Source organism: Pseudophryne corroboree, chromosome 7, assembly GCF_028390025.1.
Source record: "Pseudophryne corroboree isolate aPseCor3 chromosome 7, aPseCor3.hap2, whole genome shotgun sequence".
Classification (NCBI taxonomy): Eukaryota; Metazoa; Chordata; class Amphibia; order Anura; family Myobatrachidae; genus Pseudophryne; species Pseudophryne corroboree.
The window spans coordinates 124,285,785-124,305,296 of record NC_086450.1 but is presented as its reverse complement, the minus strand read 5'-3'; the positions used below and the strand labels follow the sequence as shown (position 1 = coordinate 124,305,296).

The window sequence follows — 19,512 nt, the reverse complement described above, 5'->3', positions numbered from 1 at the left end:
CGCATGCGCAGTTAATCGCTGATCGCCCACTGTGTGAAAACGCACATCAGCGATCAGGTTTGAATTACCCCCCAGGTAAGTATTACATCTGTGAAAACAGGTGGGAGAATTACTTAACCACCAAAATAGATTAAAACACCTGTTTACAGTGTTCACATTTTAAAATGAAGACATTAAGGAAATTATTAAAAAGTTAGCATATATCATTATTCACTTTCTAATTATATTTGGTGTGAAGTATACTGTCAGTGCGAACTGTACTTTACCTTTGATGTCCCTTTAGTTGAAAAGTAAAGCCCAGAGCGTCGTAATACAAAAAACATTTTTTTCCATGATTTTTTCCCTTTTTCTGACATGTATAAGTAACCTTGGACTTCTGGGTATGTGCTTGTACTCAGGAACATCTAAAAATAAAACTAACGATATAACTGATACAAAGGAAAAATTCAGCTTCAACCATAACAAACACCCATATGGAGTTGTATTGAAAAATATGATGATACACACAGAGGGAAATCTAGCGGGGCTGATGGGGCTTGTGCTCTGGATACTGGGTGTGGGGGCACCAGCAGCGGCTCTAAGAGGAGGCAATGCAGGATGATGAGGTTAAAATTAGAGATGAGCGGGTTCGGTTTCTCTGAATCCGAACCCGCACGAACTTCATGTTTTTTTTCACGGGTCCGAGCGACTCGGATCTTCCCGCCTTGCTCGGTTAACCCGAGCGCGCCCGAACGTCATCATGACGCTGTCGGATTCTCGCGAGACTCGGATTCTATATAAGGAGCCGCGCGTCGCCGCCATTTTCACACGTGCATTGAGATTGATAGGGAGAGGACGTGGCTGGCGTCCTCTCCATTTAGATTAGGAGAGAGAGAGAGAGATTGACCTGAGGCTGATACTGTAGAAGAGAGTGCAGAGTTTAGTGACTGACCACAGTGACCACCAGCAGTGCAGTTGTTTTATTTAATATATCCGTTCTCTGCCTGAAAAAAACGGTACACACAGTGACTCAGTCACATACCATATCTGTGTGCACTGCTCAGCCCAGTGTGCTGCATGCCTGCATCATCTATGTATATATTATATATCTGACTGTGCTCAGCTCACACAGCTTATAATTGTGGGGGAGACTGGGGAGCACTGCAGTGCCAGTTATAGGTTATAGCAGGAGCCAGGAGTACAAGACAGTCACATACCATATCTGTGTGCACTGCTCAGCCCAGTGTGCTGCATCATCTATGTATATATTATATATCTGACTGTGCTCAGCTCACACAGCTTATAATTGTGGGGGAGACTGGGGAGCACTGCAGTGCCAGTTATAGGTTATAGCAGGAGCCAGGAGTACATATTATATTAAAATTAAACAGTGCACACTTTTGCTGCAGGAGTGCCACTGCCAGTGTGACTGACCAGTGACCTGACCACACTGACCACCAGTATAGTTAGTAGTATACTATATTGTGATTGCCTGAAAAAGTTAAACACTCGTCGTGTGACTTCACTTGTGTGGTGTTTTTTTTTTTTATTCTATAAAAAACTCATTCTGCTGACAGACAGTGTCCAGCAGGTCCGTCATTATATAATATATATACCTGTCCGGCTGCAGTAGTGATATATATATATTTTTTATATCATTATTTATCATCCAGTCGCAGCAGACACAGTACGGTAGTTCACGGCTGTAGCTACCTCTGTGTCGGCACTCGGCAGTCCATCCATAATTGTATACCACCTACCCGTGGTTTTTTTTTCTTTCTTCTTTATACATACATACATACTACTACATCTCTTTATCAACCAGTCTATATTAGCAGCAGACACAGTACAGTACGGTAGTTCACGGCTGTGGCTACCTCTGTGTCGGCACTCGGCAGTCCGTCCATAATTGTATACCACCTAACCGTGGTTTTTTTTTCTTTCTTCTTTATACATACATACTACGACATCTCTTTATCAACCAGTCTATATTAGCAGCAGACACAGTACAGTACGGTAGTTCACGGCTGTGGCTACCTCTGTGTCGGCACTCGGCAGTCCGTCCATAATTGTATACCACCTAACCGTGGTTTTTTTTTCTTTCTTCTTCATACATACATACTACGACATCTCTTTATCAACCAGTCTATATTAGCAGCAGACACAGTACAGTACGGTAGTTCACGGCTGTGGCTACCTCTGTGTCGGCACTCGGCAGTCCGTCCATAATTGTATACCACCTAACCGTGGTTTTTTTTTCTTTCTTCTTTATACATACATACTACGACATCTCTTTATCAACCAGTCTATATTAGCAGCAGACACAGTACAGTACGGTAGTTCACGGCTGTGGCTACCTCTGTGTCGGCACTCGGCAGTCCGTCCATAATTGTATACCACCTAACCGTGTTTTTTTTTTCTTTCTTCTTCATACATACATACTACGACATCTCTTTATCAACCAGTCTATATTAGCAGCAGACACAGTACAGTACGGTAGTTCACGGCTGTGGCTACCTCTGTGTCGGCACTCGGCAGTCCGTCCATAATTGTATACCACCTACCCGTGGTTTTTTTTTCTTTCTTCTTTATACATACATACTACTACATCTCTTTATCAACCAGTCTATATTAGCAGCAGACACAGTACAGTACGGTAGTTCACGGCTGTGGCTACCTCTGTGTCGGCACTTGGCAGTCCGTCCATAATTGTATACCACCTAACCGTGGTTTTTTTTTCTTTCTTCTTCATACATACATACTACGACATCTCTTTATCAACCAGTCTATATTAGCAGCAGACACAGTACAGTACGGTAGTTCACGGCTGTGGCTACCTCTGTGTCGGCACTCGGCAGTCCGTCCATAATTGTATACCACCTAACCGTGGTTTTTTTTTCTTTCTTCTTCATACATACATACTACGACATCTCTTTATCAACCAGTCTATATTAGCAGCAGACACAGTACGGTAGTTCACGGCTGTAGCTACCTCTGTGTCGGCACTCGGCAGTCCGTCCATAATTGTATACTAGTATCCATCCATCTCCATTGTTTACCTGAGGTGCCTTTTAGTTGTGCCTATTAAAATATGGAGAACAAAAATGTTGAGGTTCCAAAATTAGGGAAAGATCAAGATCCACTTCCACCTCGTGCTGAAGCTGCTGCCACTAGTCATGGCCGAGACGATGAAATGCCAGCAACGTCGTCTGCCAAGGCCGATGCCCAATGTCATAGTACAGAGCATGTCAAATCCAAAACACCAAATATCAGTAAAAAAAGGACTCCAAAACCTAAAATAAAATTGTCGGAGGAGAAGCGTAAACTTGCCAATATGCCATTTACCACACGGAGTGGCAAGGAACGGCTGAGGCCCTGGCCTATGTTCATGGCTAGTGGTTCAGCTTCACATGAGGATGGAGGCACTCAGCCTCTCGCTAGAAAAATGAAAAGACTCAAGCTGGCAAAAGCAGTAGCACCGCAAAGAACTGTGCGTTCTTCGAAATCCCAAATCCACAAGGAGAGTCCAATTGTGTCGGTTGCGATGCCTGACCTTCCCAACACTGGACGTGAAGAGCATGCGCCTTCCACCATTTGCACGCCCCCTGCAAGTGCTGGAAGGAGCACCCGCAGTCCAGTTCCTGATAGTCAGATTGAAGATGTCAGTGTTGAAGTACACCAGGATGAGGAGGATATGGGTGTTGCTGGCGCTGGGGAGGAAATTGACCAGGAGGATTCTGATGGTGAGGTGGTTTGTTTAAGTCAGGCACACGGGGAGACACCTGTTGTCCGTGGGAGGAATATGGCCGTTGACATGCCTGGTGAAAATACCAAAAAAATCAGCTCTTCGGTGTGGAACTATTTCAACAGAAATGCGGACAACAGGTGTCAAGCCGTGTGTTCCCTTTGTCAAGCTGTAATAAGTAGGGGTAAGGACGTTAACCACCTCGGAACATCCTCCCTTATACGTCACCTGCAGTGCATTCATAATAAGTCAGTGACAAGTTCAAAAACTTTGGGTGACAGCGGAAGCAGTCCACTGACCAGTAAATCCCTTCCTCTTGTAACCAAACTCACGCAAACCACCCCACCAACTCCCTCAGTGTCAATTTCCTCCTTCCCCAGGAATGCCAATAGTCCTGCAGGCAATGTCACTGGCAATTCTGACGAGTCCTCTCCTGCCTGGGATTCCTCCGATGCATCCTTGCGTGTAACGCCTACTGCTGCTGGCGCTGCTGTTGTTGCTGCTGGGAGTCGATGGTCATCCCAGAGGGGAAGTCGTAAGCCCACTTGTACTACTTCCAGTAAGCAATTGACTGTTCAACAGTCCTTTGCGAGGAAGATGAAATATCACAGCAGTCATCCTGCTGCAAAGCGGATAACTGAGGCCTTGACAACTATGTTGGTGTTAGACGTGCGTCCGGTATCCGCCGTTAGTTCACAGGGAACTAGACAATTTATTGAGGCAGTGTGCCCCCGTTACCAAATACCATCTAGGTTCCACTTCTCTAGGCAGGCGATACCGAGAATGTACACGGACGTCAGAAAAAGACTCACCAGTGTCCTAAAAAATGCAGTTGTACCCAATGTCCACTTAACCACGGACATGTGGACAAGTGGAGCAGGGCAGGGTCAGGACTATATGACTGTGACAGCCCACTGGGTAGATGTATGGACTCCCGCCGCAAGAACAGCAGCGGCGGCACCAGTAGCAGCATCTCGCAAACGCCAACTCTTTCCTAGGCAGGCTACGCTTTGTATCACCGGTTTCCAGAATACGCACACAGCTGAAAACCTCTTACGGCAACTGAGGAAGATCATCGCGGAATGGCTTACCCCAATTGGACTCTCCTGTGGATTTGTGGCATCGGACAACGCCAGCAATATTGTGTGTGCATTAAATATGGGCAAATTCCAGCACGTCCCATGTTTTGCACATACCTTGAATTTGGTGGTGCAGAATTATTTAAAAAACGACAGGGGCGTGCAAGAGATGCTGTCGGTGGCCAGAAAAATTGCGGGACACTTTCGGCGTACAGGCACCACGTACAGAAGACTGGAGCACCACCAAAAACTACTGAACCTGCCCTGCCATCATCTGAAGCAAGAAGTGGTAACGAGGTGGAATTCAACCCTCTATATGCTTCAGAGGTTGGAGGAGCAGCAAAAGGCCATTCAAGCCTATACAATTGAGCACGATATAGGAGGTGGAATGCACCTGTCTCAAGCGCAGTGGAGAATGATTTCAACGTTGTGCAAGGTTCTGATGCCCTTTGAACTTGCCACACGTGAAGTCAGTTCAGACACTGCCAGCCTGAGTCAGGTCATTCCCCTCATCAGGCTTTTGCGGAAGAAGCTGGAGACATTGAAGGAGGAGCTAACACGGAGCGATTCCGCTAGGCATGTGGGACTTGTGGATGGAGCCCTTAATTCGCTTAACAAGGATTCACGGGTGGTCAATCTGTTGAAATCAGAGCACTACATTTTGGCCACCGTGCTCGATCCTAGATTTAAAGCCTACCTTGGATCTCTCTTTCCGGCAGACACAAGTCTGCTGGGGTTGAAAGACCTGCTGGTGAGAAAATTGTCAAGTCAAGCGGAACGCGACCTGTCAACATCTCCTCCTTCACATTCTCCCGCAACTGGGGGTGCGAGGAAAAGGCTCAGAATTCCGAGCCCACCCGCTGGCGGTGATGCAGGGCAGTCTGGAGCGACTGCTGATGCTGACATCTGGTCCGGACTGAAGGACCTGACAACGATTACGGACATGTCGTCTACTGTCACTGCATATGATTCTCTCACCATTGAAAGAATGGTGGAGGATTATATGAGTGACCGCATCCAAGTAGGCACGTCACACAGTCCATACTTATACTGGCAGGAAAAAGAGGCAATTTGGAGGCCATTGCACAAACTGGCTTTATTCTACCTAAGTTGCCCTCCCACAAGTGTGTACTCCGAAAGAGTGTTTAGTGCCGCCGCTCACCTTGTCAGCAATCGGCGTACGAGGTTACATCCAGAAAATGTGGAGAAGATGATGTTCATTAAAATGAATTATAATCAATTCCTCCGCGGAGACATTGACCAGCAGCAATTGCCTCCACAAAGTACACAGGGAGCTGAGATGGTGGATTCCAGTGGGGACGAATTGATAATCTGTGAGGAGGGGGATGTACACGGTGATATATCGGAGGGTGATGATGAGGTGGACATCTTGCCTCTGTAGAGCCAGTTTGTGCAAGGAGAGATTAATTGCTTCTTTTTTGGGGGGGGTCCAAACCAACCCGTCATATCAGTCACAGTCGTGTGGCAGACCCTGTCACTGAAATGATGGGTTGGTTAAAGTGTGCATGTCCTGTTTTGTTTATACAACATAAGGGTGGGTGGGAGGGCCCAAGGACAATTCCATCTTGCACCTCTTTTTTCTTTTATTTTTCTTTGCGTCATGTGCTGTTTGGGGGGGGGGGTTTGGAAGGGACATCCTGCGTGGCACTGCAGTGCCACTCCTAAATGGGCCCGGTGTTTGTGTCGGCCACTAGGGTCGCTAATCTTACTCACACAGTCAGCTACCTCATTGCGCCTCTTTTTTTCTTTGCGTCATGTGCTGATTGGGGAGGGTTTTTTGGAAGGGACATCCTGCGTGACACTGCAGTGCCACTCCTAAATGGGCCCGGTGTTTGTGTCGGCCACTAGGGTCGCTAATCTTACTCACACAGTCAGCTACCTCATTGCGCCTCTTTTTTTCTTTGCGTCATGTGCTGATTGGGGAGGGTTTTTTGGAAGGGACATCCTGCGTGACACTGCAGTGCCACTCCTAAATGGGCCCGGTGTTTGTGTCGGCCACTAGGGTCGCTAATCTTACTCACACAGTCAGCTACCTCATTGCGCCTCTTTTTTTCTTTGCGTCATGTGCTGATTGGGGAGGGTTTTTTGGAAGGGACATCCTGCGTGACACTGCAGTGCCACTCCTAAATGGGCCCGGTGTTTGTGTCGGCCACTAGGGTCGCTAATCTTACTCACACAGTCAGCAACCTCATTGCGCCTCTTTTTTTCTTTGCGTCATGTGCTGATTGGGGAGGGTTTTTTGGAAGGGACATCCTGCGTGACACTGCAGTGCCACTCCTAAATGGGCCCGGTGTTTGTGTCGGCCACTAGGGTCGCTAATCTTACTCACACAGTCAGCTACCTCATTGCGCCTCTTTTTTTCTTTGCGTCATGTGCTGATTGGGGAGGGTTTTTTGGAAGGGACATCCTGCGTGACACTGCAGTGCCACTCCTAAATGGGCCCGGTGTTTGTGTCGGCCACTAGGGTCGCTTATCTTACTCACACAGTCAGCTACCTCATTGCGCCTCTTTTTTTCTTTGCGTCATGTGCTGATTGGGGAGGGTTTTTTGGAAGGGACATCCTGCGTGACACTGCAGTGCCACTCCTAGATGGGCCAGGTGTTTGTGTCGGCCACTAGTGTCGCTTAGCTTAGTCATCCAGCGACCTTGGTGCAAATTTTAGGACTAAAAATAATATTGTGAGGTGTGAGGTATTCAGAATAGACTGAAAATGAGTGGAAATTATGGTTTTTGAGGTTAATAATAATATGGGATCAAAATGACCCCCAAATTCTATGATTTAAGCTGTTTTTTAGGGTTTTTTGAAAAAAACACCCGAATCCAAAACACACCCGAATCCGACAAAAAAAATTCGGTGAGGTTTTGCCAAAACGCGGTCGAACCCAAAACACGGCCGCGGAACCGAACCCAAAACCAAAACACAAAACCCGAAAAATTTCAGGCGCTCATCTCTAGTTAAAATGTTACGCCCAAGACTGCTAAAGGAAGGATCTGAAAAAGTCAGAAAGCACCGCCCCCATGTACTGTAGGTCCCGGATATCTGACAGGCATTTTAGCTATACTGTATGCCCGGCATAAGATATAAGAATAATATGAAAGGAGCAGCAAGATAGATAAAGAGAGGCAATGAGAGGTATGTAGGGGCAGTGATAGGTATGACGGGAAGGGCAATGAGAGATGTATGCATGTATAAGATATGACTCTTTAATGGAAGCTCTTAAACAGGGTTATTCACTGCTCCCTAATTTGGAGGTCAGATCAGTCAAAGTAGCCATTTCTGTATGAACCTGGTATACGGCAGATTCATCATTGACTGTAATGCATAGCTGTATGGATAGGGGCTTGGAGCCAGTAAGGTGCAAGAGCGCAAATATTATGGTTGGTCATTCACATATTTTACCAGTTTATATTGTCTGCAGGTAGTGTTTATGCAAAACTTCAACATGCCCTACCTAAACCATACCTACCAACCCTGCTGCGTTTTTCTAGGACTGTCCCGCCATCCCATCCGTGGGCTGCAGTGTCCTGTGGGGAAGAAAAATTGGGGGGCGAGCACTGTCACCGCTGCTCGGGTAAATAGCTGCCGTTCTAGGCATCTATTCACAGTGCAGGGAGAGCTTAGGGGCAGCCCAGCATCTCTGAGAGTGCTAGACACGGCCCCACAGTGATGCAAATGGGGGGGTGTCACGCGGGTACGCACCTTTGCCACAATGCTCCCCCCTTTTTTGGGTGCAGAGTCCCCGGTCCTGGAGCTGCAATTTTAAGAAGTATGCATAAACTTAGCCTGAGTACTTACTACTTACACTCCTTGGTCACGTAGGCACAAGTGGAGATGCCACTGAGTTACATAGAACTCGGAAACACTCGTAGTTGCCTGCGCCGGGCTACAGAGCATGTGCAGTGCTAAAAACTGTGAGATTTATATGTTACAGAAGAGAAAAGAGAAAGAATGTCTCTTTGTTCGCGCACATAAGATAATTAAACATTAACTTTTAATAAATCCATTAAAATTATCCAAACACGAAATAAGACAATACAATACACCAAATAATACACTTATCATACACCGTGAAAAAAAAATATTTAATAAAGTGAAATTTTAAAACCAAGGCTCGCTACCTGTGTCGTATCTCTATTAATCCAATTTAAATATATCTTACTGTGAATCAGAATTCTCAAGGGTAGTTGTTCAATGTTCTTCGTACAGTGGGGGTAATTCTGAGTTGATCGCAGCAGCAAGTTTGTTAGCAGTTGGGCAAAACCATGTGCACTGCAGGGGGGGCAGATATAACATTTGCAGAGAGAGTTAGATTTGGGTGGGTTATATTGTTTCTATGCAGGGTAAATACTGGCTGCTTTATTTTTACACTGCAATTTAGATTTCAGTTTGAATACACCCCACCCAAATCTAACTCTCTCTGCACATGTTATATCTGTCCTCCTTGCAGTGCACATGGTTTTGCCCAACTGCTAACAAACTTGCTGCTGCGATCAACTCAGAATTAGGCCCAGTGTACCAGTAGAGACTGTAATCTGTCTGCTAAATTAAATATCTAGGCGGGATGCGGTCAAGATCCCGCCGGACAAAATCCCGGCGGTCAAAATACCGACACCGGGATTCCGACCGGCACAATCCCGACATATTCTCCCTCTGTGGGTGTCCACGACACCCATATAGTGAGAATAAATGAGTGTGTCGAGCGTAGCGAGGCACCGTGCCTGCAGCGTGTGAGCGCAGCGAGCCCGCGAGGGGCTGCGTTGCACTCGCCCCCTGTCAGGATTGTGCCAGTCGGGATCCCGGTGTCGATATTCCGACCACCGGGATCCCGTCCGGCAGGATTTCGCACTGATCCCATCTAGACAGTACTCTTATTGGTTCTCATAGATTATTCTAATATTGCAGTACTATATACTGTGTGATGCTTATTAGGAGTATATTAATACTGTAATATATAAATAATAATCTGCTTCCATACAGTATTATACTGAACTCATTCCCATATGTAAATTATTTTTGTGTGGTCCCTAAATACTGAAAGCTGCTGTAGAATAGGTGTTCTATTAAGGAGTATATAAAGACTCAATCGCCATAGATAGGTTTATAATGGTCTGTATTTAGGGACCACACAAAAATAATTTACATATGGGAATGAGTTCAGTATAAAGCTTTTCACGGTGTATGATAAGTGTATTATTTGGTGTACTGTATTGTCTTATTTCGTGTTTGGACAATTTTAATGGATTTATTAAAAGTTAATTTTTAATTATCATATGTGCACCAACAAAGAGTCATTCTTTCTCTTTTCTCTTCTGTACAATATAATTTGTCTCTGGTAGCACCCCTGAATATCCAGTAATAAGTGGACGATTCATTGACGGATATTAGTCGGGATTCTCTTGTAAATTAATACTAATTATTCAGCTGGTGCAGAGCACATCCCGTTCCCCTATTCCTTTTATGTTTGAGATTTATATGTTATATAGATGTTCGTGCAACTTTGCCTCAGCCCAGATGTTCTGCAAGTATATGGTTGTAAGTTACAAACAGAAATAAACTTTAAGGGGGGTACACACGGAGCGATAATCTAAGCAATCTGACTAGATTGCTTAGATTTTCAGCAACATCGCTCCGTGTGTAGCCCCATCAGCGATAGCGATGCGCGGCCCCGCACATCGCTATCGCTGCTGCTAGATTGGCCATGCAGGCCAATCTAGCGGGTCGCTCACTTCACCCGCTGGGTGATATGAGCGCCCCCCCCCCCCCCCCCCCCCCCCCGTCACCCCCCGCACGCTCAGCACAGATCGCGCTGTGCTGAGCGCCGGGAGAGATGTGTGCTGAGCGGTTCACTCAGCACACATCTCTCCCAAATCGGGCCGTGAGTACTGGCCTTTAGTTTAACCTATCTTTTAATGCTACGTTTACAAGCTACACCAGAAGCTGGATTTCTTAAGGCTACTAGATTGCTTATTTATTTATTTATTTATTTATTCTTTCTGTTCTTTGTTCAGATTTTCACATAGCATCACAGAAATATTGGCAGCGCAGAATAGGTACAGTACGAGATAGATTTTAGGAAAAATAAATTTCTGAAACAAATGGATAGGATAGTTTGCAGAGTGTTCATTGTGCTATTGGGTCTGGAGATTAGTTTGCGGTGACAGGTCCACTGTATTGTAAAACGTGTCATCACAAACCGCAGACCTTATCTTTGAATATAACCTTGTAGGCAGAGAAAAAATATGAGGCTGAGAGATCGTTACTCACCTTTACTGTATCAACAGACTTTGGTGCACCATTAACTTCGCTTGAATAGGACAGCATTAAATCTGGAAAATAGTTCTGTTAACATGAAATCATTAAATACAAATAAAACCACGCACACTTGACATATATATGTATATTACCAAAAATGGGCATCTAGTGTATCTACATTTTACACTTTGATAATCCTTGATGCAATATGCTTGGTCAGTGTCCCAGAATTTTCTTGGAGACTAAGGAATTTTAGGGAGAGTATTCCAGCTACCGGGAACGTATAGAGCCTTCTGTAGTGAAGTGGGTGGGCAGGGGTGTTGGTGATGAGGGGAGCACAATGATCGCTCTTGTTATGAGTCCCAATGTCACCATGCCACCACAATGTCACCTGGATTTCCCTAAGGTCAGCCCTCTAAAGTTGGAAAGAATTTGTTTCCAAGAACAAGCGCTAAGAACAACTGGTTTTGTGTGTTGTGTACATATGTAGGGCATTTAAATTGCTATGCAGCTGGTATCATGTACAATACAGGCTTTACTGAGTGTTTGTTTCAAAACTGTCTATTGTTGTCTTAGCTGCTACCATGCCTATTTATGGAAGTTTGGATGTGTGTTACAGATCAGCCTGCTGTATATCATCCTCCATGATTGAGGTGAGCACAACTGATTTTACTTGCATTTCTATAGCAATATGTCAGCATCGGACATGTAGGAATTTCAGTCTGTGACGTGGGTTCATTCTTTGGATCAAAATATGAACTAATTCTTCATGCGTTCAACTTACTATTGAATATCTACAGATTTGCAATAGAAAGTACAAGTGCTGACAACTGACTTTTTGCTTTGTATCCTCAGAGGACAACGAGCTAATGCTCAAAACAATATTATTGGTAAAGCTAGGAGACACAGAGACATTGGCCCCTTCAGATTAGTGATGAGCGGGTTCGGATCCTCGGGATCCGAACCTGCCCGAACTTCACCTTTTTTTTCACGGGTCCGAGCAACTGGGATCCTCCCACCTTGCTGGGTTAACCCGAGCGCGCCCGAACGTCATCATCCCGCGATTCGTATTCTATATAAGGAGCCGCGCGTCACCGCCATTTTTCACTCGTGTATTGGAGATGATTGTGAGAGGACATGGCTGGCGTCCTCTCAGTTTCTATGTTCAGTGGGCTGCAAATTATGCTGCAAATATCTGTGCTCAGTGTGCTGCAAATATCTGTGCTCAGTGTGCTGCAAGTGCAAATATCTACGTTCTGTGCCTGAAAAACGATCCATATCTGACTGTGCTCAGTGTGCTGCAAATATCTGTGCTCAGTGTGCTAATTGCTTTATTGTGGGGACTGGGGACCAGCAGTATTATATAGTAGGAGGACAGTGCAGAGTTTTGCTGACCAGTGACCAGTGACCACCAGTATTATACGTTCTCTGCCTGAAAAACGCTCCATATCTGTGCTGCATTGTAGTATATAGTAGGAGGACAGTGCAGAATTTTGCTGACCACCAGTATAACTATATATAGCAGTACGGTACAGTAGTCCACTGCTCTACCTACCTCTGTGTCGTCAAGTATACTATCCATCCATACCTGTGGTGCATTTCAGTTTTGCACAGTTTGCTGACCACCAGTATATACTATATAGCAGTACAGTACAGAAGGCCACTGCTCTACCTACCTCTGTGTCGTCAAGTATACTATCCATCCATACCTGTGGTGCATTTCAGTTTTGCACAGTTAGCTGACCACCAGTATATACTATATAGCAGTACGGTACAGAAGGCCACTGCTCTACCTACCTCTGTGTCGTCGAGTATAGTATCCATCCATACCTGTGGTGAATTTCAGTTTTGCACAGTTTGCTGACCACCAGTATATAATATATAGCAGTACGGTACAGTAGTCCACTGCTCTACCTACCTCTGTGTCGTCAAGTATACTATCCATCCATACCTGTGGTGCATTTTAGTTTTGCACAATTTGCTGTCCACCAGTATATAATATATAGCAGTACGGTACAGTAGGCCACTGCTCTACCTACCTCTGTGTCGTCAAGTATAATATCCATCCATACCTGTGGTGCATTTCAGTTTTGCACAGTTTGCTGTCCACCAATATATAATATATAGCAGTACGGTACAGTAGGCCACTGCTCTAACTACCTCTGTGTCGTCAAGTATACTATCCATCCATACCTGTGGTGCATTTCAGTTTTGCACAGTTTGCTGACCACCAGTATATACTATATAGCAGTACGGTACAGTAGGCCACTGCTCTACCTACCTCTGTGTCATCAAGTATACTATCCATCCATACCTGTGGTGCATTTCAGTTTTGCACAGTTTGCTGTCCACCAGTATATAATATATAGCAGTACGGTACAGTAGGCCACTGCTCTACCTACCTCTGTGTCGTCAAGTATACTATTCATCCATACCTGTGGTGCATTTCAGTTGTGCGCAGTATATATAGTAGTAGGCCATTGCTATTGATATATTACTGGCATATAATTCCACACATTAAAAAATGGAGAACAAAAATGTGGAGGGTAAAATAGGGAAAGATCAAGATCCACTTCCACCTCGTGCTGAAGCTGCTGCCACTAGTCATGGCCGAGACAATGAAATGCCATCAACGTCGTCTGCCAAGGCCGATGCCCAATGTCATAGTAGAGAGCATGTAAAATCCCAAAAAATAAAGCTCAGTAAAATGACCCAAAAATCTAAATCAAAATCGTTTGAGGAGAAGCGTAAACTTGCCAATGTGCCATTTACGACACGGAGTGGCAAGGAACGGCTGAGGCCCTGGCCCATGTTCAAGGCTAGTGGTTCAGCTTCACCTGAGGATGGAAGCACTCATCCTCTCGCAAAAGCACAGCAAAGAACTGTGCGTTCTTCTAAATCACAAATCCCCAAGGAGAGTCCAATTGTGTCGGTTGCGATGCCTGACCTTCCCAACACTGGACGGGAAAAGGTTGCGCCTTCCACCATTTGCACGCCCCCTGCAAGTGCTGGAAGGAGCACCCGCAGTCCAGTTCCTGATAGTCAAATTGAAGATGTCACTGTTGAAGTACACCAGGATGAGGATATGGGTGTTGCTGGCGCTGGGGAGGAAATTGACAAGGAGGATTCTGATGGTGAGGTGGTTTGTTTCAGGAACCTGGGGAGACACCTGTTGTCCGTGGGACGAATATGGCCATTGATATGCCTGGTCAAAATACAAAAAAAATCACCTCTTCGGTGTGGAATTATTTCAACAGAAATGCGGACAACTGGTGTCAAGCCGTGTGTTGCCTTTGTCAAGCTGTAATAAGTAGGGGTAAGGACGTTAACCACCTAGGAACATCCTCCCTTATACGTCACCTGGACCGCATTCATCAGAAGTCAGTGACAAGTTCAAAAACTTTGGATGACAGCGGAAGCAGTCCACTGACCACTAAATCCCTTCCTCTTGTAACCAAGCTCCTGCAAACCACACCACCAACTCCCTCAGTGTCAATTTCCTCCTTACACAGGAAAGCCAATAGTCCTGCAGGCCATGTCAATGGCAAGTCTGACGAGTCCTCTCCTGCCTGGGATTCCTCCGATGCATCCTTGAGTGTAACGCCTACTGCTGCTGGCGCTGCTGTTGTTGCTGCTGGGAGTCGATCGTCATCCCAGAGGGGAAGTCGGAAGACCACTTGTACTACTTCCAGTAAGCAATTGACTGTCCAACAGTCCTTTGCTAGGAAGATGAAATATCACAGCAGTCATCCTGCTGCAAAGCGGATAACTCAGGCCCTGGCAGCCTGCATGGTGAGAAACGTGTTTCCGGTATCCACCGTTAATTCACAGGGAACTAGAGACTTGATTGAGGTACTGTGTCCCCGGTACCAAATACCATCTAGGTTCCATTTCTCTAGGCAGGCGATACCGAAAATGTACACAGACATCAGAAAAAGAGTCACCAGTGTCCTAAAAAATGCAGTTGTATCCAATGTCCACTTAATCACGGACATGTGGACAAGTGGAGCAGGGCAGACTCAGGACTATATGACTGTGACAGCCCACTGGGTAGATGCATTGCCTCCCGCAGCAAGAACAGCAGCGGCGGCACCAGTAGCAGCATCTCGCAAATGCCAACTCGTTCCTAGGCAGGCTACGCTTTGTATCACCGCTTTCCATAAGAGGCACACAGCTGACAACCTCTTACGGAAACTGAGGAACATTATCGCAGAATGGCTTACCCCAATTGGACTCTCCTGGGGATTTGTGACATCGGACAATGCCACCAATATTGTGCGTGCATTACATCTGGGCAAATTCCAGCACGTCCCATGTTTTGCACATACATTGAATTTGGTGGTGCAGAATTATTTAAAAAACGACAGGGGCGTGCAAGAGATGCTGTCGGTGGCCCGAAGAATTGCGGGCCACTTTCGGCATTCAGCCACCGCGTGCCGAAGACTGGAGCACCAGCAAACAGTCCTGAACCTGCCCTGTCATCATCTGAAGCAAGAGGTGGTAACGAGGTTGAATTCAACCCTCTATATGCTTCAGAGGATGGAGGAGCAGCAAAAGGCCATTCAAGCCTATACATCTGCCTACGATATAGGCAAAGGAGGGGGAATGCACCTGACTCAAGCGCAGTGGAGAATGATTTCAACGTTGTGCAAGGTTCTGCAACCCTTTGAACTTGCCACACGTGAAGTCAGTTCAGACACTGCCAGCCTGAGTCAGGTCATTCCCCTCATCAGGCTTTTGCAGAAGAAGCTGGAGACATTGAAGGAGGAGCTAAAACAGAGCGATTCCGCTAGGCATGTGGGACTTGTGAATGGAGCCCTTAATTCGCTTAACCAAGATTCACGGGTGGTCAATCTGTTGAAATCAGAGCACTACATTTTGGCCACCGTGCTCGATCCTAGATTTAAAACCTACGTTGTATCTCTCTTTCCGGCAGACACAAGTCTGCAGAGGTTCAAAGACCTGCTGGTGAGAAAATTGTCAAGTCAAGCGGAACGTGACCCATCAACAGCTCCTCCTTCACATTCTCCCGCAACTGGGGGTGCGAGGAAAAGGCTAAGAATTCCGAGCCCACCCGCTGGCGGTGATGCAGGGCAGTCTGGAGCGAGTGCTGATATCTGGTCCAGACTGAAGGACCTGCCAACGATTACTGACATGTCGTCTACTGTCACTGCATATGATTCTGTCACCATTGAAAGAATGGTGGAGGAATATATGAGTGACCGCATCCAAGTAGGCACGTCACACAGTCCGTACGTATACTCGCAGGAAAAAGAGGCAATTTGGAGGCCCTTGCACAAACTGGTTTTATTTTACCTAAGTTGCCCCCCCTCAAGTGTGTACTCCGAAAGAGTGTTTAGTGCAGCCGCTCACCTTGTCAGCAATCGGCGTATGAGGTTACTTCCAGAAAATGTGAAGATGATGTTCATCAAAAGTAATTAGAATCAATTCCTCCGTGGAGACATTCACCAGCAATTGCCTCCAGAAAGTATACAGGGACCTGAGATGGTTGATTCCAGTGGGGATGAATTAATAATCTGTGAGGAGGGGGATGTACACAGTGAAAGGGGTGAGGAATCGGACGATGAGGAGGAGGTGGACATCTTGCCTCTGTAGAGCCAGTTTGTGCAAGGAGAGATTGATTGCTTCTTTTTTGGTGGGGGCCCAAACCAACCAGTCATTTCAGTCACAGTCGTGTGGCAGACCCTGTCGCTGAAATGATGGGTTTGTTAAAGTGTGCATGTCCTGTTTATACAACATAAGGGTGGGTGGGAGGGCCCAAGGACAATTCCATCTTGCACCTCTTTTTTCTTTCATTTTTCTTTGCATCATGTGCTGTTTGGGGACTATTTTTTTGAAGTGCCATCCTGCCTGACACTGCAGTGCCACTCCTAGATGGGCCAGGTGTTTGTGTCGGCCACTTGTGTCGCTTAGCTTAGCCATCCAGCGACCTTGGTGCACCTCTTTTTTTCTTTGCATCATGTGCTGTTTGGGGACTATTTTTTAAATCTGCCATCCTGTCTGACACTGCAGTGCCACTCCTAGATGGGCCAGGTGTTTGTGTCGGCCACTTGTGTCGCTTAGCTTAGCCATCCAGCGACCTTGGTGCACCTCTTTTTTTCTTTGCATCATGTGCTGTTTGGGGACTATTTTTTAAATCTGCCATCCTGTCTGACACTGCAGTGCCACTCCTAGATGGGCCAGGTGTTTGTGTCGGCCACTTGGGTCGCTTAGCTTAGCCATCCAGCGACCTTGGTGCACCTCTTTTTTTCTTTGCATCATGTGCTGTTTGGGGACTATTTTTTAAATCTGCCATCCTGTCTGACACTGCAGTGCCACTCCTAGATGGGCCAGGTATTTGTGTCGGCCACTTGGGTCACTTAGCTTAGTCACACAGCTACCTCATTGCGCCTCTTTTTTTCTTTGCATCATGTGCTGTTTGGGGACTATTTTTTTGAAGTGCCATCCTGTCTGACACTGCAGTGCCACTCCTAGATGGGCCAGGTGTTTGTGTCGGCCACTTGGGTCGCTTAGCTTAGTCATCCAGCGACCTTGGTGCAAATTTTAGGACTAAAAATAATATTGTGAGGTGTGAAGTCTCCAGAATAGACTGAAAATGAGTGGAAATTATGGTTATTGAGGTTAATAATACTATGGGATCAAAATGACCCCCAAATTATATGATTTAAGCTGTTTTTGAGGGTTTTTTGTAAAAAAACACCATGATCCAAAACACACCCGAATCCGACAAAAAAATTTCAGGGAGGTTTCAGGTGGCTCCAGACCCAGGACCGGACTGTCCAATAAAGTGATTGATGCTGAAATCGGTGGCAACCAAATCCGAGGGTGTTTTAGGATCCAAACACTCTTCACGGATTTGGTTGCCACCGATTTCAGCATCAATCACTTTATTGGACAGTCCGGTCCTGGGTCTGGAGCCACCTGCATTGGTCCCTTTGCAAAGCAGGGACCGTGGCTGCCGATCACGTGCCTGGAGCCAGCGGTCCAGTCGGGCACTGAGAGGTGAACACAGGCGCCGCAGCTACAATCACCTTGGACACGCCAGGCGGTGCGCGCAATCCCAGCGCCGTGGACCAAAACGCTCGGGAAGCGGTAAGCCTAACCGCTCTGAACACAATAAGTGATTAAGGTAGAGAGCGGCAGACGGAGACGCTCTAGAGAGGCTGCAATATGAGATAAAGCCTGCTTTACAAACTGACTTTTAGCTACCTGAAGCATCAGTATATTTGCTACATTAACTGTTTCAATTCTTTCTTAAAAGAAACAATAACCATGATTACGGTATAAATACATGTATTATCACACAGGACGTGACTGGTGGATATAAATAAGGGTCTTTCACCATTCTTGGACTCTTTCTACATTGATTTCACTAAAGGACACCTGTGAAAATTATCTGGTAATCAGTAGGGTATTACTTGAGTGGAACCATAAGGATATTCGAGTGTTAGGGATCCTATGCTATGAAATATATTTTTAAAGTACTAAGTTGTTTTAAATCCAGTTGCCAATTGGTATAGTTTAAACTAATTTTGGTGTATGTGCAATTTTAGATATAATAAATATGGAATAATTCAAGTCTATTTGCGCTCTCTTTCCTTTTTTGCTTGATTACTCTATATAGGGACGCTAATACCCTATTCTGAGAGCAGCAAATAGCATCTCAACACAGGTTCTATCACAGGCGCCTTTCCTTTTTTAGTGGATTGTTTGAGGACATGTGGTCCTATTTCTAGACATAATGAATAAGATGCTAAATAATTTGCATATATGAAAATGATTTTGCCACTTAGCCTGTGATTGCAGATGATCTAGTGTATGCTCTGTCTGCCTGCTTGGCTGACATATAAGATTGAGTGAATAGTGATTAGGGTATGGTTGGTGTAATAAGCAAGAAAATATATCTTTCTAAAGAATGATATAGTTTCCTAAATTCTGAAGGTGTATCATATAATGTGCTCATAATATGTAATTTTATTTCTTTCTAACTTCCCCCCTTGATGCTGGACATCCCCACTATCTGGAAAGTCTTGGGGGGAGGGTGCTGCTGCCATGGCCCATGGCTAGACCTTACACCTCTGGTGCTGCCCATGTGGGGCCACTAGTACAAATTTTTCCAGGGCCGCTTTTTGTTCCCAATCCGCCCCTGCCTGTACTTGTCCTTTGTCTTCAACTGTAAGTCACTGTTTCCTGTTTTGCTAATTCATTTAGAAACTCGGCACTGCAGATCCCTTGTGGCACCATATAAATGAAGGATAATAATAATAATATTAATGATAATAATAATGACCTACTGTACATAAGGGGCCCATTATTCTTTTATACTGTAAAGCAGGCATGTCAAACTGGTGGCCCTACAGCTGTTGTGACATGCCTGCTGTAATGCACAAACTAGGCTGCCTGGGGTGATCAGC

General features: G+C 45.7%; 1 protein-coding gene across 2 annotated transcripts in view; it reads right to left on the bottom strand.

Annotated features, from left to right (window-relative positions):
- Positions 1-19,512, bottom strand: part of GRB14 (growth factor receptor bound protein 14) — a 225,945-nt gene that overhangs the window by 79,063 nt on the left and 127,370 nt on the right. Inside the window, exons 4-5 of one of the 2 annotated variants that reach the window (XM_063933621.1) lie at positions 11,090-11,164; positions 267-404 (exon numbers count right to left, since the gene is read on the bottom strand). In XM_063933621.1, the coding sequence (XP_063789691.1) occupies positions 267-404; positions 11,090-11,164 (213 nt within the window). The remainder of the gene's footprint in view (positions 1-266; positions 405-11,089; positions 11,165-19,512) is intronic. The other variant, XM_063933622.1, reaches the window with a different exon arrangement.